Source organism: Lygodium microphyllum, chromosome 17 (assembly GCF_053477565.2).
Source record: "Lygodium microphyllum isolate KBCC chromosome 17, Lygodium_microphyllum_v1.1.10, whole genome shotgun sequence".
NCBI classification, from domain to species: domain Eukaryota; kingdom Viridiplantae; phylum Streptophyta; class Polypodiopsida; order Schizaeales; family Lygodiaceae; genus Lygodium; species Lygodium microphyllum.
The window spans coordinates 17,248,613-17,276,247 of NC_141151.1; the positions used below are offsets into that span (position 1 = coordinate 17,248,613).

General features: G+C 41.9%; 1 protein-coding gene across 2 annotated transcripts; it reads right to left on the reverse strand.

Moving 5' to 3' along the window:
• Window positions 1-261: 261 nt before the first annotated feature.
• LOC148021627 (uncharacterized) lies at window positions 262-27,635 on the reverse strand. Of its 2 annotated transcripts, XM_087697092.1 has the most exons (4): window positions 27,603-27,635; window positions 27,382-27,504; window positions 26,857-27,147; window positions 262-1,241 (listed from the first exon to the last, which is right to left on the reverse strand). In XM_087697092.1, exons 2-4 carry the CDS (start codon window positions 27,487-27,489, stop codon window positions 558-560), a joined length of 1,083 nt encoding a protein of 360 aa, XP_087553218.1. In that variant the 5' UTR covers window positions 27,490-27,504; window positions 27,603-27,635; the 3' UTR covers window positions 262-557. The 2 variants fall into 2 exon arrangements, with proteins under 2 accessions (XP_087553218.1, XP_087553217.1); XM_087697091.1 differs by lacking the exon at window positions 27,603-27,635 and having other exon boundaries at window positions 27,382-27,596.

Below are 27,635 nucleotides of genomic sequence, written 5' to 3' on the forward strand. Positions count from 1 at the left end.
TGTCTCATCAACATGACCCGCCTGCTTGCAGCCAATACCATCAAACTAAGACCACAACTATGCCCATCTCCAAGTCAAAAGAAAGAGAGAAAATGCCACTCAAACCTCGAACCCCGCACTCCTCTCTCAAAGGCACATCCACACTACAGCATTGTTCGAGGGAAATGTTCCATGTAATACGCTACTTTATTATTACGATAATGCAAGCAATGCCACAAGAAAAGCTAAAATTCTATAAGTACAGTAAGTGCAAGTTCAGTTCCAAAAGAATAGGCCAATCATAACCCTAACAATGTTCTCAAAAAGAAGAGTTTATTTTGGTTAGCATTGTGTTCCTGTCTACAATGAAAATAAGAATAATATTCACAATATCCTAAACTAGCTTTTCATTATTTTCTACAGTAATAGGAACTTGGATTGGTAAAATTTTCTTTTTGACCTATCATATCCTGCCAACTTTGAAACCCTCTTTTGTATAATCTTCTTGTTTGTGCCATCCTACTAATTTATAAGCTTCTTGTTTGTTTCTACAGATAACTTTAAGAAGTCCATGCCTTTCAATCCAAATTCAGTGCTTCCAGTATCTCAAAATGCATCCGTAAGCTAGGCCTGTCATCTTTAAAGTACAGCTTCTCACTAGTTCTCAGAGCATCATTCTCTAATCTCCTGGCCAGCATCTGCAATGTTTTGATACACTGATCCTTTTCCCAAGCTATCCAAGGACGTGCCTTATCGCTCCATTGCCGTGGAGTGCCATGGAATCCAAGATGCAGGCCTGAACCTGATGCTACTGCCGCTTTCAAAACATTTTCTAGAACAACCATGTTTGTTTGATATGCACCTTGGCAATTTAGTCCTACGTCAATGTAATGTATTTCCGTGATACTTCTGAAAAACTCATTCACTGTGGCAGGCCAGATGCAGTAAGCATGGCTAAATGCCTCTTGCTCATAAGCAACAGCCACAGGCTTAGTGGAAGTGATCTGCCCCACTGCTCCCACTTGTGAAGAAGTTCCAAGTTGTCCCTGTTTACTATCTACATCATGCCAGTTCAAAGCACCTTCTTCAAAATGTGATATCTCAGAAAGAAGCTGGTTTAGTATAACACCACCCTTGCTAAAACCCAGAAGTACTGTCCTTGGGAAGCTTCTTGATGCTGTTCTTTGACTTGTATCAATCGCCACTTCCTTAGTTTCATGAAAGCATGGTTCCAAACCTGCTTTCTGGAGCCTATCATTGACCTAAGGAGTGAATCATGGGCACACATAAGTCAATTACCATGCATTTTTTGACTTATACTTTTGTTTGAAAATGTATGAAAATAAAAGAGGCACCATCACTTTTCACATGACACAAACAGTAGTCTTGCGCATAAGCAACCTCTTGATAGTGACTACCTTACTGCATCTAACAGTTAGAACCAGATTGGATGCTCTCTCTCTCTCTCTCTCTCTCTCTCTCTCTCTCTCTCTCTCTCTCTCATATCATTACTACAAGGGGCGCAACAATCATAGCTCACCGATTTCATCCAGACAGAGACACCACACACAATACCCACATGGAAAGGGGTGACAGTCCAGAGAGCTGAGGAAATCAGAGCAGCATGCCGCCCGCAGGTGCAAGGGTACCAGACACACGGGCTACACTAGAGACTGGAGAGAGAGATGAGGGAGATCCCCAAGCGACACAAGTAGGACTTAACAGAGCTGAGGGATCAGTCCAAACACTACCCCCATACTATCTCATCCAGGATGTTTGACATACTCTACCCCCCATTTATCCTGACCAGGTAGAGCAAGTTATCGACGTATCGCATTCAGCCACACAGCTAGACATGTATTGCTCCATATACTCGCCCCATCATCCTCTTGTTGTATCCCTACATGGGCATTGTCTTGTACATGACCTTAGCTTCAATGCACAGTATATCACCAATTATCTTTTAGCACATCACACTTTGATGTCTAATGATGATCATCATCACACATGGTTTTGTCTCATTGGCTGATTTTGGCCTCGGAAGACGTTTTATATATATATATATATATATATATATATATATATATATATATATATATATATCAGAGGTCATTGAAGTAAGGACGATCAAATGACCTCTGATATATATAAACATCCAGCCAACATGCAAAATCCATATGCACAGCTTAAAAAATAGAACCAAAAAGAGCCACATGGCTACTAGTAGAGAAAGGAAACTTGTTGAAGCCTTTGAACACTAAGAGTGTCATGCACCATCACCCATAAACCATGATTGAAGCCATATGAATAGCCTCTAACCATGAAGCAGCCACAACAGATAACAACCTGCCACCAATATCATAGAAGCCAGCCATGCTGTCCAGGCTATCCATTACAAAATGAGGTGTTGTAGCATAAGCTGAATGGTCACAGATAATCATAGTCTCCCAAAACCAAACGCAGACCAGCCAAAGGAAGACTTCTGAGATCAGCCCATAAATGACAACACTCCCTTGCAAAATTTGGAGCATAAACACCCACTAACCATAACACCCTGTTGGAACTGGAAGGACACAGCTGAGAGAGTTTGAGATCGAGCAAGAGTGAACGTATGAGTGTGACGGCTGGAGTGAGTGTGAGCAGAGTGAAAGTTCGAGACGATAAGAGTGTACCAACAATGTGTTAGTACACAAAGAATAAAATGTATTTTTACTTGGGGCACATAAAGGGTGCATTCACATGTACAGTGTGCGTGTACTATATACACAGAGGTCACCGGGCCTTTATATCCCAACAACCTTCCACTTAAAGGTCCGATATGAACCTCTAGCTAACCAACTCCCACTAGTCGAATGCAATGCTCGTGCTGAGCTCTGCTTAGACTTTTAGTGAGAACATCTGCAGAGTTATCTTGTGTTTTAATCTTGGTCAATGTGATTTGGCCATTTTCCAGAATCTGTCTGATGAAGTGATATCGCACATCTATATGCTTTGTGTGTGAATGATACATGGCATTCTTAGCCAAATACACAGCACTCTAGTTATCACATCCCAAAACTACAATACCCATAGACATGCCAAGATCATCTGCAAGTCTGCTCAACCATATAGCTTCCTTAGAAGCTTCTGTAGCTGATATGTATTCAACTTCAGTGATACTCAATGCAACAATGTTTTGCAACCTGAAACACCAAGAAACAGCCCCACCAGCAAATGTAAAGACATACCCGCTGGTGGACCTAGGAGTATCCAAGTCACCTGCCATGTCTGCATCACAATAACCCTGCAAACTAAGTGCACCCTGCCCATAGCAAATACTTTTTCTTTGTGTATCCTTAAGGTATCGAATAATACACTTGACAACCTCCCAATGTGCTTTGCCAGGATTTGACATAAACCTACTAACAACTCCCACTGCATGAGCAATGTCTGGACGAGTAGCAACCATAGCATACATAAGAGAGTCACAAACTTATGCATAAGGAACTCCTTTCATAGCATTTGCTTCCACGTCATCTTTCGAGCTGTTGGCTTTGCTAAGCTTGAGATAAGGAGATAAGGGTACCCCAAAAGGCTTAGCTTCAGCCATGTTAAATCTGTCCAGTACCTTTCCAATGTACTTTTCTTGAGATAAAAACAGCAATTTTTGCATTCTTTTGCATTCTATCTCTACGAATCCTCATGCCCAAAATATGCTCTGCATTTCCCAAATCTTTCATGAGAAAGCTGATTTCAGCTGATTTTTGAGAGCATCCAAGCTAGTCTTTCTTTTCCCAATCATCCACTTACAAAACAAGTATTATGGGGCTGCCATCTGTATCCTTTTTCATGTACAAGCAATGATCTGCATGGCTGCATGTAAACTCATGAGATAGCATAAAAGTATCAAACTTTTTGTACCACTTTCGTGGTACTTGCTTCAGCCCATACAGGCTGCGTTTTAGCTTACACACCATCTGCTCTTTTCCAAGAACTATAAAGCCCTCGGGCTGTTTCATGTAGATTTCCTCATCAATGTCACCATGCAAGAAAGCTGTTTTTACATCCATTTGATACAGCTCTAAATCCAAAACAGCAGTAAGAGCAAAAAACACACGTAAAGTGGTCATCTTTACAAAAGGTGAGAAGACCTCTTGGAAGTCAATCCCTTCCTTTTGTGCATAACCTTTGGCAACTAGCCTTGCCTTGTACTTGGGTTTCCCATCAACTGTCTTGACTTTGTACACCCATTTGTTTGGAAGTGGCTTCCTTCCCTTTGGTAATGACACAAGATCCCAAGTATCATTTGCATATAGAGATTTAATCTCTTCCTGCATAGCTAGCTCCCACTTACTACTGAACTCACATGACTTGGCATATTTGTATGTAAGAGGGTCACCCTCATCTGTAAGCATCGCATAATGCAAGGAGAGGTCGAACCTATGTGGTTGCCTTCTTACGCGTGTAGACCTGCGTACCCAATGATCAACATTGTCAAGAATTGGGCCTACATCAGGAGATATTTTATTTTCAGCATTCATTTGCTGCTGTGAACCATTTTCAGCATGCTGTTCATGCTGTACAGCACCTTCATTTTCATTTCCAACACTTGCATTTTCATAATCAGCAAGCCTATCTTGCTGTCCATGACCTCCTTGTGCTTCTATTTGCTGTCATCTGGCCCAAAAGTAACCGGCTGATCATTAGTTTCACCCTGTGGTACAGCACCTTAAGGCTCATTTTCTGAAGTTATGGGTGGCTGCAAACTCTGAAATTTCATCTTTTTCAGATCTTCATTAGAGGCTAAAGAGCCTTTCAGCAATTTTGCCTCATTAAACACAACATTACGGCTGCGAATAATTTTCTTGGACTAAGGTAACCACACTCTGTAGCCAAAATCACCCTCATCACCATAGCCCATGAAAATGCCTTTGGTGGATTTTGGGTCAAGTTTGTTCCTCAGCTCATCCCTAACATGTACAAAAGCATCACGGCCAAATATACGTAAATGGTCATATGAGGCTGATTTGCCAGACCAAACCTTCTCAGGGATGCCATTATTTAAGGACCTATTTGGAGAGCGGTTGCAAATGTGAACCGTGGTTTTGAGTGCCTCCCCAAAATGCATGAGGGAGATTGGCAGTGGACAGCATGCACCGCACTCTTTCACATAAAGTCCTATTATATCTTTCAGCCACCCCATTTGAAGGACTGTAAGGGGCTGTAAGCTCCCTCTTAATACCATGTAAGTCACAAAATGACTTGAATTCAGTCGATGTGAACTCACCCCCATTATCAGTTCTCAAGCATTTCAGCTTTCTATCTATCTGAGTGGTCACAAATGCATGAAAAGTTTTAAAAACAGCAAATACTTCACTTTTCTTTTTCAACAAGTACACCCAAATCTTCTTGGAACAATCATCAATAAAAAAGATAAAATATGCAACACCACCCAATGATTTCACGAGTATACTACATACATCAGAATGCACGAAGTCCAAGACATTGAACTTACGAGAGACACCAGAGTAAAAGGAATTTTTTATTTGCTTTCCAAACTGACACTCATTACAAAAATCAAGTTTAGAGCCTTTTCCATCAACCCTCTTCAGAGAGGTAAGAACATCAAGTCCTTTTTGGCTCATATGGCCTAATCTCTTATGCCATAATTCCAAGTGGCTGCAAATTCCAGCAACTACAAGAAACTTGCCATTCAAGGCTTTACAATGCAAACAATACAATGTGCCCTTCTTGGTTCCTTTTGCAATCAGCATGGAACCCTTTTTTACTTTCCACAAACCACCACCAAATAGTGTGGTGTAGCCATGCAAGTCAAGCTGGCCAACAGATAGTAAACTCTTTTTAATGCTAGGCACATATCTGACATCTTTCAACACAAGCTCTTGACCATTGTCTAAAGACAAGTGTACGGTGCCAATCCCATCAATGCTACAAGCATGGTGTTTTCCAAGGTACACCTTTTCATAACTGCCTACATTGAACATAGCAAAACACCCCAAGCAAGGAGTTACATGGAAAGAGGCACCAGAGTCTACAATCCAAGTCTGAGTGACACCATCATCAACTGACAAGAGTGCATCAATCACATCAGCCTTGGTAATCTGCATATCCTGCATGTGACATACAAGGGCATCATAATCAACTGCACATAATACATCAGCCTCTGTATCTGAAAGCTCCTCTATGACCACACTAGAGGCCACATTGGCCTTTTCTTTGCCTTTGGATGTCTCCAATGCATCTGTCTTTTCTTCCTTCTTCTTTTTATCTCCTGCATTCTTCTTTCTCTCTTGTTCCTTCTTATAGTACCTACAATCAGGTTTCTTGTGGCCCTTCCGACCACAATGATAGCAAGTAATGTCACTCTTATCCTTTCCTTTGCTCTTGCTCCTATTTCTCTGCCCTGCATATGCATTTTTCTTTTCAGCCCTGCCTCTTACATTATAAGCTGAGTTGCTCCCTTCTCCACTAGACATACGTCTAATTTCTTCATTCAAGATAGAACCCCTCACCCCATCATATGAGAGATTGGGGTTATTGCTAAGTGAAACCACCAAGGTTTCCCACGAGTCCGGCAGTGTCATGATCAAAAAGATCGCCCTCAACTTATCATCAAAGTCCAAGTTTGCATCTTTGGGCTGATTTAGAATCCCTGTAAATGCACTTAAGTGCTGAGCTGCAGGCTTTGACTCATCCAGTCACATATTCACCAACTTGCGAATTAAATGCACATGATTAACAAATGTGGTGATCTCATAAGTAGTCTTCAACTTCTCCCATTTTGCATAACCTGTGTCTAAACCCTTAATGCCTGTCAGAATGTCATCAGTGACACCCATCTTTATGTAAGCCATAGCCTTTTTATTCACTCTGGCCCAATCTACATCACACATTAATGCGGGTTTATCTTCTTGCAAAGCATCCTCACAATCCTTCAGCAACAAAATGCCCCACATATGGTCTTTCCAAAGGTCAAAGCCATGACCATCAAACTGTTTGATCTCCATCAAACTCTTGATGTCTGAACTGGAAGAAGTTGCAGCCATTTTATCACGAACACAAGAGTAAATGCACTAATCTGCGGAAGCACAAGCTGAACCAGTAAAATACCCTGTTGTTTTTCCTCAACCAGAAATAAATCTCTGTTGTTTATACATTAACCAGCCACTGCACGGGCAAAAGATGCATAAATTTTTTCCTCAACCAGAAATAAATCTCTGCTGTTTATACATTAACCAGCCACTGCACGGGCAAAAGATGCATAAATTTACCAAAAATCTGCACAAATCCCCAAAATTTCAAGTCCAAAATTGCATGAATGTCAATCAATCTGACCCAATTGAGTAAAGCTTTGCCAATACATGAAAAACCCCAAATTTCTCGGATCCAATGTCAAGAAATTTTACCCAAAAATGCAAAATTTCGATTAAATTGACAAAGTCCCCAATTTAGTTGAGGTCACCGCTCGCGATGTCTGCAATTTCTGACTCAAAAGTCACTGACAAGCATGAATGATGCCAAATCTGGGAAAAGCCCCAAATTCTGTGGCCATATCTACACAAATTTTGAAACTATGCCTCTAGTGTGTAAACTCCCGCCAAGGAGGAGGGATTCAAGAAAAGATTTTAAAAAAGAATGTTTGGGATTTACGAAAAAGGGAGGGGGAAGGACTGGTCCTGGTCTCGCCTAGTCCTTCACGTCAACCTAACAGCTACGCCCAACTCTTGTCAGCTGATCCCATCAGGTCAAACCAGACTTGTCAATCTTGGGAAGCGTGCAGAACCTTTGGCTCTAATACCAGTTGTTGGAACTAGAAGGACACAACTAAGAGCGTTTGAGATCGAGCAAGAGTGAGCGTATGAGTGTGACGGCTAGAGTGAGTGTGAATAGAGTGAAAGTCCAAGACGATAAGAGTGTATCAACAATGTGTTGGTACACAAAGAATAAAATGTATTTATACTTAGGGCACATAAAGGGTACGTTTACATGTACAGTGTGCATGTACTATATACACGGAGGTCACCGGGCCTTTATATCCGAACACACCCCATTCTCAAAAACAGGTATAATCTTAGATAATAGAAGTGTTGCCCACAAAACTATGTTATTTGTGCACAACAACATAGAGAACATCCCAATTCCCTTCAAAGAAAGCTCACCACTTACTGTATTGCTTAGTTTGCAAAGACACTCCCTTAACATTCCAGAGTGCAATCTTTGTACCCCGATATCTACCTGTACCCACATCTCCAAGGCTCAAGCCCTTTCTCTTATCTGGATATCATTCCTTGCTTCAAATTTCTCCAAGCCATCATAATCGTTTGCATCACATCTACCTTGGTAGCGCCTGTAAACCCATCTATATAAGGATATGCACCAAGCTCAGAACTTCCTATGCATCGGGTTCCCACGAAAAATATCTCTAGATATCACACGTTTACCCCAGAATCAAACAACATAAATGAACTCACTTGACCTTTCACCTTAAAGAAAATATTTATTTCAATTAGGATATGGCAAAGGGAGAAGGATGGTGCAGACTCTCTCTCTCTCTCTCTCTCTCTCTCTCTCTCTCTCTCTCTCTCTCTCTCTCTCTCTCTCTCTCTCTCTATGGACCAATGGCAAATGGCAGAGTGTGTAAGGACCATTAGTGAGAGAGAGCATGTATATAAGGATTGTTAGTGAGAGGCACAAAACGATGCTTCACCTTGGATTGTCCATACATGGAGGGGATCGGCATTGCCAATAAGACCCAATGCAAAGGTAACTTGAAGATGCCTCCTTCATTTGGCCCTATATAGCCAAATACTAGAACCCTCAAGTGTGCCATTAAGGAAAATTTGAGGTCCAAAGAGAGCAGGTTGTTGAGGATGTTGCCCCTAACAAGTATTTCTCTTCACCGCTACCATCCAAGGTGCTCCCTAAACTCATCATCATGAACATGTTTGGACTCTCACACCTTTGGATAAAAGTGGCTGGGCATGAAGTGAAAAATGGAAAGAAAATCTGGAGCACCCATAACTCAGCAAGCTATCATTGCATCTCTTTTAACTGAGCTTGAATAGATGCCACCAAGGACAAATGTCTCTTGAATATGAAGAAAGAAGAACATTCGAGATGATGCCCATGCATATTGCCCAAATCATAAGTTATCAAATGGGCATCCTCCATTTGTTGTGAATGACGTGCTACAAAGGCTTCATTTAGAGGCACTATCACAAGGACATGTATTTTTTAAACCTCACTTAACATGTAGATTAATTTTTAATCACATGGTTAAGTAAATGTTGCACATGTGAGGTGTAATTAGGGTTAGAGTAAATTTACGAGCCCAAGACCCAAGGAAATCACAGGATGTCAAAGACAAAAGTTGCTATAAGTTATGCTGCACAGGTACGTAGTGATCTCTAGTGCCAGTTGTTCGCCTAGGTCATTCATTCTATCATGAGGACATGTATTTTTGAAACCTCACTTAACATGTGGATTAATTTTTAATCACATGGTTAAGTAAATGTTGCACACGTGAGGTGTAATTGGGGTTAGAGTAAATTTACGAGCCCAAGACCCAAGAAAATCACGGGATATCAAAGGCAAAAGTTGCTATAAGTTATGCCGCACAGATACTTGGTGATATCCGGTGCCGGTTATTGGCCTAGGTCATTCATTTGGCCATAAGTGTCAGTTGGTGATGTCAAAAGATGACGTACCAGCGAGATAGTAAGGTTTGCGAGGAGGAACACGGAGTGAATTCGGCAAACATGGAGAAGAGAAGAGAAGAGAGAAGAAACTCTAATGAATGGAATGATAAAGTTCTGAATCATGGAGTGAATGTGATACAAGGGAATAAGGGTGCCGTAGCACAAGGAAGATGATAAAGACAGCCACGAACCACGAACCACAATGTCCTCCTGAAGGGGTGTGAGGGCAGTGGAGAGGCTGGAGAGAATAGGTGATCGACTAAATGAATCAACCGAAAGGAATGAATGAGAGAGTGGCCTATAAATAGGCACAGTCAGTCTAGGATGGTGCCCTTTTTGGGACTGTAAACCCTAAACGCAAGACGCAGAAACGCAAAAACGCAAACTGTGAGTGAAGGGTAAAGGGTTTCTCAACAAGTGACACTAGAGAAGTGGCATTTAATGGTACCTAATGCCAATCTGATAGTCAAAGATGGCGCAGAGACACTTGGGAATGGAAGTTGCCTAGCCAATTTAATTATTGATCAGTCATTATTTTTCAGGGCACCAAAATAATTATTAGATTAATTTTTAGTATTTAAAGACTGAAAATTTAATATTTAATTATAGATAATGCTTAAAAAAACCATTTGGAAAGGCTGCTACTTATCAAAAATGACCATGCAAGACTAAAAAACATCTTTAGAGACTGGAGAGAGGCATTTTTAGTGTATTCAGCCTGCAAGAGAGAGGAAGGAGATACCGCTGGTCTGATTTGCAACCATTGGAGGACCTTTTGAGACAGCCACGAGTAGGAGAAGACCAATCAACAACAGGTGACAGCATCTACAGGCTGTTGAGACAAGGCAACAGCAGTAAATGACCGATTTTCTTCCGTTCTTTACACCTATAAGCTATTGTGACAAGGCAATAGCTGCATTTGACTGATTTTCAGTCATTCTTTGCAACAAAACTCTGAATTTTCTCTCTACAACTTTCTCTCTCATTTCCCAGCCATTCACAATCTTGCTCAGAAGATCTCAACATTTGGACCCTTGGAGGGTAAGAAATTGCAAATCTCTCTACTGTAAACCCTAATTTACAGCAGAAATTAGGATTTAGCAGTAGTCTCGTGAAGAGTGCCAGAAATTGGAAGGTCCAAGACTTGGATTTTTCAGGGCTGAAGGTGAATTTCGGCTAAATTCAAGTAGAGGACAAGCCAACCATTGAATTTAAGGCATTTCCATCGTCTATAAAGTGGGTGAAGGCCAATTAAGTGCCAATTCAAGTGGAGGACAAGCCAACCATTGAATTTAGGGCATTTCCATCGTCTATGAAGTAGGTGAAGGCCAATTAAGTGCCCGAATCAAGGGGCAAATCAGATTAAAGACTTGCTAGTCACTTTGGACAGCAAGGGAAGTTTGGATTGCGAAGGGGATCGAGAGAATCCCATTCATTGTAAATCAACTTTTTCTTCAATAAAACTAAAGAAATAGTAAATACCGAAAGGGGTGCCAATTTTGGGGCCAATCGGGTGTGCATTGTCCAAGATCAGTAGGTAAATTTGTATTTTCAGATTTGCATTAATTGTTTGCTACTATAATTAAGTTATAATCAGGGATTTACAACCCATCCACGAAAGGAAGGCTGGTTTCATGATTCCGTTGCCCGGACACCATCAAATCTTTTGAATTGGTGGGCCAGTGGTACTTGATTGCAACTTGGGACTATTGCATTATTGCTGAAATTGTTCTCAGCAGTGAATTACAGCAAGCATGTCTTCACATGGTGATATGGGATCAAGTGGAGAGGATGTAACACTCCTTGGTCAATCACGTGGTGAAGGGGGAAATGCAATGACTGATGTTGGGCATGGTTCTCAGTATGGACAGCATGCTGAAAATGTGGGAAATGACCCAAATGCTGGCACTTCAATGCATAAAGAGGCTGATGACCAGCAAGGGGCTGAAGAATTTGATGATAGCTTTAAGGATCGAATGTGTACAGCAGCAAATCTTTTTGCTGATTTGGCAAAGGATCCCCAGTTTACTCAATTCTTGAATGCCCCAAAGAAGGACAGCAAAGGCAAAGAGAAGAAGACACCTTCTACAACTTTGGGACAACCACAAGAACCGAAGGAAATGCCTAAGCCTTCTTTAGAAGAGCCCAAAATGCTTGATGAGCACAAACAATTGGTATCCGTGGGGCAGCAAGTGCAAATGCATGGCCAACTTGGTAGTGCGAATCCATGGGAACATGGGCAACAAGGCAATTATGCACATGCAAGCATGGGACAGCAAGGATACTTTGGTGGTGGTACCATTTTTCATGCTATGATTGGACATGCACCGCATATGGAAATGTATGGCACAAATCCCTATGGTATGCAGCAGCCAATGCATGGCTCACAACACCCAATGTATCCGGGTAATGCAAATAGAATGCCTAACCCCATGTATGGCGGCATAGGCATGATGCTTGGGGCACAAAGCGGGCCATATGGATATGTATCAGCAACCCCAGAGACTGTTGGAGCACAAGGATTTGGCATTGGTCATGTAGGTGCTTCAAATAGTGCTGGTTTTTATGCAAATACAACCAATGCACCCTTTTTGCAGCAACTCATTTATAATAACTTCACTCCCATAGGTCCGCCGAAGGACTATGATGAAGGTGGCAAAAGCGTGAAGTTTGAGCCTTTCAATGGTGCACAAGATAGGCTGAAACCACTTGTTTTTATTCAACAATTTGATGCAGCCTATTCTAGAGACAACTTCACAGAGGCATCTAAGATACGCAAGGTAGCCACATTTTTTAAGGGAAAGGCATTGCAATGGTGGTCTACACTTCTTATTCAAGGGAAGTCACCTACCACTTGGGTCTAGTTCGAGCAAATGTTTGCTTCAAATTGGTTGATAAGTACCTTTGAAGTAGACATTATGACAACTTGGAATCGCTTGAATTCCAAAGATTGCAAGAACTTGGATCAGTATAATAAGAAGTTTTGGAATGCATTGCTGCCAGTTACTTCTTATTGCACTGTACCCCTCCATGAGTAGACAGAGAAGAATATTTGTTGCTTGCCAAAGGGTATTCAGGATTTTTCATTAAGTCCACTGTTTCCAGCATATCTCAGCTTATAGAAACTGCTACTATAGCCGACACATTGCTGCGTGGAGAGAATACAGGATTCCACAATGATGATGCCAAGTCGCATGTCAAAGAGGCAAAGGCTGAGAAAAAGAGTGAAAAGGCACGGCTGAAAAAGATGAAGGGCAAAGAGCGATTGTATCCAAAGCTGTCTATGAGATACTATGGGCCATTTCAAGTGTTGGAGAGGACCAGTGATGCATGCTATAGGCTGAAATTGCCTCCACACTGGCGGATACACAATGCTTTTTATGTGAGCTTGCTTAGACCTTTTCATGGTAATGTGCCTGTGGTTGAGGAGCTAGATGAGATTTTGGTACTTGAGTAGATTTTGGTACTTGAGCAGATTTTGGTACACACGGAAAGAAAGATCAAAGGTAAAGTTTCCAGGAGATACTTGGTGAAATTTCAGAATTAGTCACCCATGGATGCCAAATGGATGGAAGAGGATGGCTTGGCAAACATCCTCAATTGTTATAGCTTTACCTTGATGCTTTCCAGTTAGAACCGACTTTAGTTCGCGCTCAATCAAGTTCAGCAGAGCAAAGGTCCAAAGTATTACCTAATGCTTGTGAGGGAGCTAGCACCTCTGCTCCTCCAGTAATGGACAACTCTCGTATGTAGTGGATCTCGAATGTATTCAGCATGCATCCAAGGTATTGCACTGACAATATGTTTGCCATGAGGTCACTACTTAGTGTACTAGTCACTATGAGATGTATGCAAATGAGTATGAGTTGCACCCGGGCACAGGAACTATACTTTTGCATCAATTCATGATCAATTTGGAATGAATTTTGCCTCAACTTTGAGATAAAAATTCTGATCAGTTTCAGCTCAGTTTTTGATCAGCTTGAGAACCATTTATGGTCACTTTTTGGATCAGTTTTTGCATTCATTACTGGCCAGTTTTTGCAATGAGTTTATAATCAATTTGGGGCCACATTTGCAACAGTTTGTGATCAATTCTCAGATCAGCAAGTGATTAGATTATGCTCAGTTTTCAATGGTTTACATCTAGTTCCATGGACAACAGCATATGTTATGATGCCATTGATGTTTTAGCCATGGTTTATGCTTGGTTATGCTATGCTATGATTTGGTTTTGCCAGATGAGTTGAGATCATGAGAAATGGACATATCACATGATAATCCGGCAATGTTTTGAAGATTCTTTGTGAGTCTTATGTTATGTTGGCTAGTAATTTTCAGCAATGTTGGTCACATGGAATGGTTGAACAACAATGCGCAGTGTTGTATTGAGTATAATGTCCTATGGAAATTCCAATGTAGTACTTTGCTTTTGATGCATTTGGCAATGCAATCGAGGACGATTGCAAGGATTTCAAGGGGGAGGGCTGTCATGAGAATATGTATTTTTAAAACCTCACTTAACATGTGGATTAATTTTTAATCGCATGGTTAAGTAAATGTTGCGTATGTGAGGTGTAATTGGGATTAGAGTAAATTTACGAGCCCAAGACCCAAGGAAATCACGGGATATCAAAGGCAAAAGTTGCTTTAAGTTATGCCGCACAGGTACTTTGTGGTATCTAGTGCCAATTATTGGCCTAGGTTATTCATTTGGCCATAAGTGTCAGTTCGTGGCACTAGAGAAGTGGCGTTTAATGGTACCTAACGCCAATCTAATAGTCAAAGATGGTGCAGAGACACTTAGGAATGGAAGTTACCTAGCCAATTTAATTGTTGGCCAATCATATTATTTTTCAAGGCACCAAAAAATTTATTAGATTAATTTTCAGTATTTAAAGACTGAAAATTAATATTTAATTATGGATAATGCTGAAAAAACTATTTGGGAAGGCTGCCACTTGTCAAAAATGCCCATGCAAGACTAAAAAACGTCTTTAGAGACTGGAGAGATGCATTTTTAGTATATTCAACCTACAAGACAGAGGAAGGAGATACCGTTGGTTTGATTTGCAACCATTGGAGGACCTTTTGAGGCAGCCAGGGATAGGAGAAGACCAATCAACAACAGGTGACAATATCTACAGGCTGTTGAGACAGGGCAGCAATAAATGACTGATTTTCTTCAGTTCTTTGCATCTACAAGCTGTTGTGATAGGGCAACAGTTGCATTTGACTGATTTTCAGTCATTCTTCGCAACAAAACTCTGAATTTTCTCTCTCATCTCCCAGCCTTGCTCGGAAGATCTCAGCATTTGGACCCTTGGAGGCTGAGAAATTGCAAATTTCTCTGCTATAAACCCTAATTTACAACAAAATTTAGGGTTTAGCAACAATCTCATGAAGAGTGACAAAAATTGGAAGCTCCAAGACTTGGATTTTTCAGGGCTAAAGGTGAATTTCGGAAAAATTCAAGTGGAGGACTAGCCAGCCATTGAATTTGGAGCATTTCCATCGTCTATAAAGTGGGTGAAGGCTAACTAAGTACCCAAATCAAGGCGCAAATCAAATTGAAGACTTGTTGGTCACTTTGGACAACAAGGGGAGTTTGGATTGCGAAGGGGATCGGGAGAATCCCATTGTAAATCAACTTTTTCTTCAATAAAGCTAAAGAAATACCAAAAAGGGTGCCAATTTTGGAGCCAATCGGGTGTGCATTGTCCAAGATCAATAGATAAATTTGTGTTTTCAAATTTGTATTAATTTTTTTGCTACTGTAATTAAATTGTAATTAGGGATTTACCACCCATCCACGGAAGAAAGGCTGGTTTCAAGTACCTTGGGATAAGATATAGTAGAAGAATAATAATAAGTGAAATTACAAAATGAGAGACAAGGGTGAGAGCATGAGAAAGAATAAAAAAGTAATTGTACAAATGGAAAAAATGGTCATCTACTCTCTTTTTTCAATGTTGTCTTAATTGCCTTTCTCCTCTCTATTGGCCTTATAAAGTCTCCTCTCTTTTATGATTTGATCTTCTTTTTTTTCTTACTAGTTATCTTTAATCTCTTTATGTGTCCAGAAAGAGCAGGCCAAGTACAAGCAAAGCAATAAATGCATAGCAAGTGGCGCCATTTTGGGATTGGGTTGCTCTATCACACAATCACTTACTTGTTACCTATCATGAGTGACACAATCCCAAATGCCCACACTATGGGAATATCTCACAACCCGAGGAGTGTTAGCAATCCTATCTTGCACGGTCATCTCCTACCTGTGAGCTTCAGTTTGAGTCAAATGAGGACATTAAGAGCTCTAACATTCTGTCAATCTATCATATCATGCATTTTGACAAAGGAGGCAGCTCTATGTAGAGTATGCATTTCTTTTTCCGTGGATTTTAGGTGTGTTTACACTAGCTGGTTAGTTTCCACCTTGTGTGTTTCTTTTTTAGTGGTTTGGATTGTGTTCACACTGTCAAAAGATGACGTACCAACGAGACAGTAGGGTTTGCGGGGAGGAACACGGAGTGAACTTGGTAAACATGGAGAAGAGAAGAGAAGAGAGAAGAAACTCTGATGAACGGAATGATAAAGTTCTAAATCATGGAGTGAATGTGATACAAGGGAACAAGGGTGCCGTAGCACAAGGAAGATGATGAAGATAGCCACAGACCACGAACCACAATGTCGTCCTGAAGGGGTATGAGAGACAGTGGAGAGGCTGGAGAGAAGAGGTGACGGACTGAATGAATCAACCATGAGAAATGAACAAGAGTGGCCTATAAATAGACATAGTCAGTCTAGGATGGCGCCCCTTTTTGGGGCTACAAACCCTAAACACAAAACGCAAAAACGCAAACTACGGGTGAAGAGTGAAGGGTGAAGGATTTCTCAACACCCCCTCTCAGGCCCAAAAAGGAAAACAAGAGAAGAGTGATGTGGAGATGCAATGCTACATACTGAAGAATGCTCATGCAGCAGGTGCCACTTGGATAGTGTCCCTCATAGGGAAATTGTTCACTTGCCCAAGCGCCCCTAGTACAAAGATGATGAGAACATGCAATGCATGGGAGGAATGTCGGACTGTGTGTGGTGCCGAGAACCATAAGAATATGCTCGTGCTCGATCTCGAAAGGTGGCTCCATGCTGACCAAGGGACGAAGAAGATCCATCTTGTAATCTAAGAATACCACCTAAAAGGAGACCTTTGAAGATAGTCAGAAGACTAGATGAGCTGTAGAACCCGAAACTCAACCTCGGGGCATGGTTGTGCTTTTACATTGGAGGTCCTTTACGTGCCAGACCTTGGTTTCCATCTCTTGTCAATGAGCAAGTTTTGTGGACTAGGATTGATTGTGGAGTTTGATGTTGAGTCTTTTCGGATTCCTGATGGAAAGATGAGAAAGATGGTGTGCCATAGACGTGTTAGCCTATATTTTGTTAGTCTATCATCTCCTAGTTTTGAGCTCCATCAAAGTCTGACAAAGATATAGGAGCTATGACTATTTCAGCCCATTCTTTCTCTATGATTTCTTTTGTAGTGGCTAGAGAACCCGTTCACACTGGTCATGTGGTGATTATTTAATGCACGCTGCGATCAGCATTTTCCCGAACCGCCATCATTATTTTATTTCCAAACTTTAGGTTGGCCGGAATTTTGCCTCATGTTTGACCAGGTCAACCAGTTTTGGGCAGTTTTTACCATTTATAGCAGGCCGATTTTGGTACAGCATTCATTTCATAGGTTTTCTGCTACCATCTACTTCGGCACATGAGACCAATCTTCCTTCTTGGAATGGGTGGTGATAACCTGATTTAAGAGTTGATTACAGCAATAAATAAATGCGCATAAAATGAAATACACACTTTACCATAACATTCTTGGACAGTAGACACCCTGTTGGCCCCAAAATTGGTGCCCCTTGCGGTATTTCTTTAGCTTTCATTCAATTGGAAGGAGTACAACTCGAGATTCTTCAATCTCCTCCTGCTAACCAATTGCTCTTGCTGTCATAAATGACCAGCAAGCCTTTTGGGTCATTTGCCCCTTGATTCACCCAGGACTTCTTCTCCAATGTGGCCCTTGGCTGGCCAAATGTTGCCCCAAATCAATTTGGGATGGGCTGGCTCCTGAAATCCCTTGATAATCTTCAATTATCAGCTGCTGATTTCAGTCTGTTGAGCCTTCAATCTCTGGCACAGATCCCAAGGTGGTTGCTAAACCCTAATTTCTGCTGTAAATTAGGGTTTACTGCAGAAATTACAGATCAGCCCACTGAAAATGTCTGAGATCTCCTCCGAATGGCTAAGAATTGCTGAGAATGGCTGAGCATAGGCTATAGGAGATAAGAGAATACTACAGAGAGAAAATTCTGAGATTTGTCGCGAACTGATCAAAATTAGCTGCTGCCCTGGTGTACCAGCCCCAAACGGATGCACCAACAACAATAGGAGCATCAGAGACTGTGATCTTCAGGAGAAAGTGCATCAGCAGCAATTGCCAGCTTCCCAAGGTCAAGAATATGCAATCTCCATCACCAAAATGGTCTCCGATTGCTGGGAAATGGCCCCAAAGCCTGGCAGCAACAGTCCAACACCTCTTCCCAACAACTCCAAAATGAAAAAAACCAGATTTCCCTCTCCCTTCAGCCCTATTTAGCCTTTCCCCCACTTGCATGGGAAAGTTTTGTCAAGTGGCATCTTTCTTAATCTATTTTCAGCAATTTCTAGCCATTTAATTAATCTTCAGAATTAATTAATTCTGAAAATTAATTCAGCCCTTAATCAATGCCCAGAAAATTGACCTTGCCCATCCAAAAATTAATTGGCTAGGGCATTTGCAACCCAAAGTGGTCCCATGCATTAATTGACCCTTGGACAAGCACTAATCCATTAATTAATGCCTAGTCCCTAGTGTCACCACTAACACTTAATGGCCAATTAATGGTCCTAGAGGCAAACTGACACCAAGATTCACCTAGAATCTAACAAGTGTAACTTGTTACAACTTTTGCCTTTGACACCCATCTTTTTCACAAGGTCCTTCGGCCTTCAACTGTGAAAAAGTAGCTTGCACCTCACATGTGCAACACATGTGCATCTTTTAATTGCAGTTTGATTAATCCTTTAATCAAATGTCAATTAAACATAAGCAAAGCATCAAATTTTCACGTCCTCGTGACAGCACACTCCAACTTCAGCCTCTTCTCCATTTCCGAGGCTGCCATTAATCGGATGGGGGCCAGTTAATATTAGTGTTCCATTAGGAGATCTTTTAAATCTAGTACCATCTTTCAAGGCCTGATCCAATGCCCTCACTGACGGCTTGGGCTATATACAGGGACTGATCAGTCCACCATTGTATTCAGCTTTCAATTCAGATTCAGTGCAGAGTTATCACTTCATTCTCTTCTATCTCACTAACTCTCTCTTCTCTTTCCTCTCCGTGATCCTGTTTCTCTTCCATTGCACATTCTCACTATGATGTCATCGCCTAAGTGAGGACACATAGGATTCTACAAGGGAAGACCACATCTAGGTGGTTGTTTGGAGCAGATTTGTCGCGAAGAACATGAACTGGCCTTCTACAAAGCGTGTGGGACATCTACAACTTTTTCTTTAAGGGTCTAGTTAATTTTTCCCCCCATTTGGTCATCTTGACACCAAAACACAAATTTTTAGTGTGATAGCACTACTATACAAGCGATGGAGTACTATTGGTTTCAAGCCTTTGATGGCTCGGACATGGAGTCTATCGATTCTTCAAAAGATGGGCGTTCTCACCGGTTTGAACGTCACAAAGAGCAACATGAAGAAAGAAGATCAAAACTCCAATCCGAAAGAGAACATCACTCTAACATGTCTCAAGGATCAGAGCAGCCTTCTCCATTCGCTTCTTTGCATGTCTCACATCGGGCCCATCCTTTTGGCCCTTGCACTACCATGATGGCACCCTTTGTACACGTGCCGATTCTTCCTTCCTTCCCCAAAGAAGATCAACTTAACGAGTCGAACTATCAAAAGTGGATGCAGCAATGGAAGCATGAAAGAATGCTAAAATAGACTGCTAATCACAGGACAAAAGAATAAACACAAGAAAACTACAAAGGAGAACTTTAAAAACGTTCTCAAGAAATGGAATCCAATTACCAAACATGAGACGATCGCATATAATAGTGAGTCGGTGGCTGTGTGGACACTAGCACCAGCTCCCTCTCTCCACAGGGCATGCACTAGATTTGCAAGTGATGAATGAATGAATGTGGAGAAGGGAGCCAACATATATAGGACAAAATAATGCCATCAATGACATCAGATCAGCCAGCATAAAATGCCAAAATAAGCACCATAATGAATACTAAAACATAACTAAAATGTCTAGTAATACCTAGCACATCCCAAACTTACACATGAGCTGACTTGACTACTAACATCCTCTCTAAGATCATGGGTGATCTAATACAATACAATGATACAATGATAATGACTCATCATAGTCCATATAGCAAAGACCACCAAAATAGGACCATGGATACCCAAGTAGTGGGTGATCAAGCCACCACCAAGGTGCCTCGGAGAGAACCCAAGTGCCGATGTCAACCATACCAGAATTTAAAAATAGAGAAGAATCATAGCACCTCTCTATGTTTCTCGTCAATGTCTTGCAATAGCATACATAAGCATCTTGTCAAAAATGCCTCTGAGCATACGTGAACATGGATTCTCCACCTTAAGCAAAGACCACAAGAGTGTCCCCTCATGTGAGCTTAGACTAGGAGCCAATCCTACTCTATATCAAATAACAACCCATCATGAGCTTGAAAGTCAACCCCAACTCCATGATTTCATGTCGATGCATCAAGGAAGTCCCTCTTTGGAACCTATGCACTTGTATACCTGTATAGACGAGGTTGTCCTGCCCCACTACATGAACCTCTCACACTCCCTCTTTAGCACTATAGAGTCTTGAGGGATGACCGCATTACCTGCACTAGAAAGAAAAAGGAGGGGTTGCCAAGCCCTTCTTGCAATCTGAAGAAGATGATCCTTTCCATGCCTTGGACTTGGCCTTGGCCACAAGATCCAAGTCGAAGTTGGAGGAGACGGATGACTTTGTTGCGGAGTAAATATCCTGTCGCTTCTTCTTCTTCCACGAAGTAGCTAATTATTTGCAATCCTTGCACAAATATCCCTTCTTTCCACAGTGACTAATCCTTCAACATCTGCTGCCTATCACCTCACTCTGAAGCTGCAATTGCCTCATTCGAGCCACCATATTGAGACAAAAGCCTCCGTTGTGACCGCAAAGACGCCTCATGCTTAAGCAACATTGAGAATATATGGATACAACTTATTGGCGTCGATGAAGCCTGGGCCCACATGTGAAGAAATTGCTAGGGTTTGCACTAGGAAACACAATGTATACAGCCACGACAAAAACACAAAGACAGAATCGTGACATACAAAACTCACACCCTAAACAGAAAATGCAAAATGCAAAACTCAAAAATGCAAAAACACAAACACAAACATAGAGAGAATAACTCTGAAGTGAATGAATCAATGCTATAAATGAATGTAAGAAAGTACAAAATACTCAAGGGTAAAATGGTGAGTGGCAGAGTGTGATGTCCACTGAAGACGGATCTGGAGTATTGTAACTACCAATTGGAGTTTGTTGGAGGGTGTAGAAGACCAAAACACAAATTACCGAAAGCAATGGGATGCCTTGCGACAACAATGAGATGCACGAGGATACTGGCGATGGTTGAAACTACCAAACGTAACAGAAGAGATGTCGATTGAGGTTGGCGATGACTATCTAGGGCTAAACGCAGCAGTAGAAGAAGCGCTAGGCAGCAAAGCAGTAGCTAGAAGGGCAGTCACCAAGGGTTGGAGCAACAGACGGAGTGGTGGCAGCAGTCACAAAGGTTGGACAGCCACGTGGAGGAAGACTAATGGCGAAGATCTTGACATGAACCCGAAAAACCTGCATAGAAGGGATGAAGATTGAATGGGGGCAGCCTATCTATTTATAGATGTGGATGGATCCTCCTAAACTAGGATTTCACAAAAACTCTCTCAAACCATGTACCAATTTTGCATTTTTCATTAAATAAGCATGCTTTGGGGCTGTTTAAGAGGTTAATCAACATGGAATGCATTTCTTAGCTCAAGGAGCCCAAAACAAGGTTAGAAAGGAAGCCCATACCCAAGGCGTCCCACCCTAAAGCAACCAAGGCATCGAACAAAGAGTACATGGAGGCTACCCAATGTGCCCCACCAAGACTACAAAGGCAATGGATATCTTACCAAGGGAGTCCAAGTAGTCACCCCAGAGAGGAGAGGGCATCGGACAAAGGGTGCTCATCGGCTGCCCAATGGCCTACCAAGTCCTGCAAAGGCGGATGGAACCACAATGAATTGTGTGGGTTTTGGAGAGATGATTAGCGGTCAATTAAGTAATTGTACAATACGGGAGAATGAAAAGGGATGGTTAGGTCCAACCCATCACAAAATAGATGAGCCACCTATCCAATCGAGGGCGTCCATGACGAGGGAAGGGGTGGAGTGGTAGTGTGGTGGAAGAACTGCCTGTGAAGACAGCTTCGGTACAACAAGGGAGGAAAGGCTAATGTCAAAGACAAGTGCCAAAACCTAGAGAATACCAAGAAGGGTAGCAACACACTCTCAACCGTGGATGTCAATGCCAAAGAAGCAAGAGGAGTTGGATGTCAACCTTCGTGTGGTGCCGAGAACCATGATGTGAGGAAGTATCCCGATTGGAAGAACAAGATAGAAGTTACCACCATAATGGCATCAAGAGAAATACTCAGGAGGGGAAACCTCCATGCTGGTAGAAGAGCAAAACTCCTAGGATGATGAAACCATGAATGGAACGGCACGCATCCTAAGTCTCCAACCCAAGCAAGGCTAGTGCAAACTTGCATGTTACCCTACACTAAAAACAAAATCCTACTAAAGAGATGAAGATCTACAAGGACAGAGGTCAAGGGTGAGTTCTTCCAAAAACAAAACAAAATTGAAATGAAAAGCTAATTGAATGAACAATGCAATGATGCAAATGTATATATGTGTCTAAGGAAATGCAACGGAAGACTTAAGAATGAAGATCTAAGGACAAAATCCTATGGGCCAAACTCAATAGCCTAAAGACCTAAGAGTGCAAAGATGGAACAAATCTAAGCATGTGGCCACCATCGCGTATACCCACTAGTAGGGCTCTACCAATTAAACACTTGACAAGGTGGTGAGGTAGTCCTAGATGGAGGTGAATGTGAAGTGGATGCATAAAGTGCAATGGGATCAGTACTAGTAAACCAATCAACTAATCCTTCAAGAGTAGTGAAAGATATAGGCTACGGAGGCTGTCCGCGCGCCACATGTCTAGTAGCCATTGGGCCAGATGGAGCAAATGGTGCAACAATGAGAGGTGTAGCCCCACTAGACTAGCCAACCGGAGTGAAGACAATTGCAAGTCTGCTATGTTTTCTAGGTGGAAGACCCTGGGCCTTGGTACGACACTCCTCATCCACACAACCCAACCTCTGGCACTATGTGCAAAACCTAGTTTTCTTAGGGAGTTATTGCTAGATGGGTATTGTTTCTTTGGTTCCGTCTGAGGAAGAAACATCGCCCTTTGATTGGCTTGACTTCGCATCTTTTGAGTTAACTTAACATTGGCTGTAGCATTGCAGGCTCTCCATTGACGAATGAGATCAAGGTGAGCTAATCAAGGGTCTAACATAGGCTGTAGACCAATGACAAGGTCCCAAAGTCCTTAAGATTCAAGCACTTGTTGCATGAAGTTCGACAAAGTGGTGAAATTCGACCCATTAAAATGAGTCTTATACGTAAAGACATTCTTGGCCATCACAACAGGAGTGGTAGTGCTAGGAGATGGATAAGGTGTGTAATGGGGGTAGGATGGATAGGAGGGATAGGGAGGGGGAGCCAAGTACACTTGGAAAGTAATCCCAGAGTGCCCACTATGCAGACGAGAAGTGTGCACAGGGGATCCAAATGTGGGCATGGGCTATTCGGGTATGGGTGTGGTAACCGCACAAGAAGCCCGTGGTAGAGGAATAGAGACACTTGAAGCAGAAGGTGAGAATCTCTGCGTAGGAGTAACCCAAGAAATGTGAGATGGCACACCATAAGTAGAGGATGGAAATCCCTGTGTTTGAGATGTCAAAAGAGGTGGGTGACTAGGGTAGTGAGGGGGATGCCCATCATAGACGTCCCAGTGGGAAATGATGTGCTTGCTACACAAAAAGGTAGAGGGAACTATGGTAAAGGGTGAAATGCCCTATAGCAAGGACCCATGATGCAAAGAGACTTGAGGATAAGTGAAGGGTATAGTATTAAAGGGTGGCGTTCCCCCTAACGATGTACCATGATGTGAAGGAGTATGAAAGTGAGTATGCAATGAAGAATGAGAATGTGCTAGGACTAGAAAAATGAGGTGTGAGCTAGAAAGGTGGGTGGGATGGGAGAGATTTGAGAAGAATGTGAATGGTCCCATTTTCCAATGGCAAGACTAATGCATAAGGGACCAGATTCTTGAACAATGAACACAACAGGAACAAAGAAAGATTCAAGAACTCAACATTTAGAAAGCTACAACAACAAATAGACATTGAGAAACATGTTGCTAATGCAAAGAAGACAACAGAACATTACGTTCTCCTTCATTCCACAATATAGGTCATCGCCCTATTATTATAGGTTTTCAAGGAGATGAAAAACGACCTATCCCATGACTTCTAAACATTCCTTCATACCTCAATGCATTGGCCAAGGGCATTTTGGCCTTTAATACCTGGCAGAGCCCGGTGGTTGGCTGCATGGTAGCCATGACCTAAACGCCTATATCCCTGATCCAAAGTGAAATACAATGCAACCATTTTAAGGCAACATGCCAAGGCTGGAAACCCATCAAATACAATGGCATCCATAGTACATCATAAAGAATGAAAACATAGAACCATGGCTGAATCAATAGATCACTACTCCGATGATAAAGAGTAGGAATATCAATCAAAAAACATGTCAATGACGCTCTAGCGTTTGCATCATAAGAAATGTATGGAAATGCACCACACAAATTGGATCTCGAACAAGAAATATGCAAGATACAAGAAAACATGCAAAAGAAAACAATACAGAATTGCATCTGCATTTGCATCATAATCTTCCACAACTTCAATTTTTATCATAGCATCTACAAAATCTTTATTAACATCGATCCAAACTGATAAAACATGTAACTGTTGATCTTCAAGTTCCTGTTATTTCTGATCTTCAGGATGCTCCTGTGCTTTCTAATTTTCAAGCTGCTGCTGTATCTTCTACTTTACAGATTGCCGCCACACTTCCTATTGCTACAGGTATTCAAACTCCTGCAGATCTTCTACAACCTATCATCTTCAGCCATTGTCATATCTCAATCATCAAGCAAGTGGGTACAATCAAAAGAGATCTTCCCGCAAATTTATCCTACTTTTGCCACTTGGAAGTTGACAGGGATGGACCATACACAAAAATGATATCTAAGGTTGTCCCATCAACCATGACAAGGTAGTAATAGATTATAGCATGCCCTTCTTCATCCTTCCAATTCAATATTGGCTAGAGATCTTCCTCAAGGATAAGCATGGTCCCTCCCCTACCACTATATGAGGCTGCCAAAAAAAGCATTGCAAGTACGAAACAGCCCATTCTATGAGTGCACATCAGCAAGCCTAACCTCTTAAAAGGCATAGACATCTGGCCTCCGTCTCCTAAAAAGTTTCTTGCATGCATCAATCCGACTATCTGAATGCATGCCTCTAACATTCCAAATGATAGCAATCCAAATCCAAAAACTCCTCATCATCAACAAGAGATGCATAAGTATTGCATATGCAAGCAAGTGTTTTAAGGGAAAGAATGGATTTACCTCTAGATGGCTTAGGTTTAGACTCTTGCCAAAATGGCTTCTACATGTCCAATCTTTTCTAGGAATGAACCCGTTGCACTTCATTTTGATTGGATTGCTTGATTCTCTTCTAGGCTTGTTTGTGTTGACCTACTACAGTGGTTGTCTCTCAAGCCTTTGTTGTTTGCTTCCTTTGTCAATTGGAGATTCAGGAGCCTCTGGCTTCTTTTCAGCCTCTTGAATCTTCCCAAGGCAAAGAAATGGACAGAACTTAACCTCCATCAACAGCTCCAATCTATGAGGATCAAAAGCCTCAAGGAACTTAGGAGTCTCAAATCTTCTATCCTATAAGATGCAAGCCTTTTTCTATGTCATAAGGATGATGCTTGAAGGGATGGGAATGTATAGGACCTTTCCAAGTGATTTGGCCAGCATAGCAATATCATCATCTAGCCAATCAGAATGCCCAAGAAGGTGATCCAAACTGGTCATTCATGCTGTAGGTTATCATCGAGAGAAGTGGGATAGCATACACAAAGTTTCCCCTGTATTGATCCACCAATGCCGATATCCAATTCCACTCTTGTTGGGATAAAACCATGGCCAATAGATTTCTTGAAAATCGGGTGCAGGCACCTAGGAGAGAGGCATTTGGTGTGGAGGCAGCCACCATGACGGCCACCTTTACAGGTGTTAGACCCCCTTCCTTTTCTAATACCTTGTGAGGTGGATATGGAAGCTATTGAGAATGAGATCACCTCAAGCAATTTTCAATTGCAACAAGCTTTTGAGGTCTATGCCAAGATTCACAATGCAGAAAGCTGCCTTGTTCAAGGCTGAAGAGGAGTTTGCGCGATGGTTTTTACAATTGCAAGAACCTATCAAGCCAGGACCATGATGGCTAAAAGGCCTTCCAAATTGTTACATGCATGGAAAACCAGTACATTCTTTTGCTTACGAATAAAAACTATGTTTAAAAACAAACAATAATGGAATAGATTAACGAACTATGGCTCCTATTTCCTTGAATTTTATGAAGATGTGACTACAATCCGCATTGACCTCATAGAGTTCTACATGTTCCACGGCAACTGCTCGATTGAATAAATGATGAAAGACCAAACACCTTCTCACCTAGTTTAAAACGGTGCATGTGTGTTGAGCTTTGAAAAGCAATGCAAGTTATTCAACCCCTTGGTATGGACAGCAACTACCTAGCAAATTGTTAGAGACTACCTGGTGGAGGCAATCATTAAGAACGGCAATGACACCTCGTGCTGCAGGAAAATTGTCTGGTTGATAACAGAAAGGCTCTCCACAAGCAGACAGAGATGGCAAGAACGCTTCGTAGCATGCAAAAGATCCTTGAAACCTTGACGCCTGCAATACCCATGCATTGACATCCTCCCCGAGCTTGGAAACCAGCAACTCTACCACATTCTCAAGCCGTGAAAGTTTGTCCACGACAGGATCTTGTATCCCTCGTACACAATCGCCCATGAACATGATTGCGTTGCGGGAAGGTCTCTGCATATCAGTTTCAACATTTGAGATCTAGCTTGGGCAACTTTTCTTTTCTTTTATCCAGCTGGTGTGTGCATTGGAATCACGACAATGCGTAATGCGCCTCTTTTAACTTAACACCCCCTCTCAGGCACAAAACTGAAACCAGCAGGGTCGTCTAGCCCACTTTGTTCTCTTTAGAGCTGCTAATACTCTCTCTCTCTCTCTCTCTCTCTCTCTCTCTCTCTCTCTCTCTACCTTCAGAGTGCTCTTGTGAGGGCAAACCAGAAGCGATGCCATTACTGTCGTGGGGCTCGTGCTGCCCGTGCCCGAGCCGCAAGCTCGCAGGAGTCCTTTCCATCGCATCACTCAAACTGCTACCTAAAACAAATGCGTCGTTGCAGATTGAGAAATAGTATGTGGTTTCGATCTTGGTGTATAGATAGATAGTGCGTGATACGGGTCGCAGGACAACTTACGAATCGCGAAGAGCTGTTAAGGGAATTGCCTTA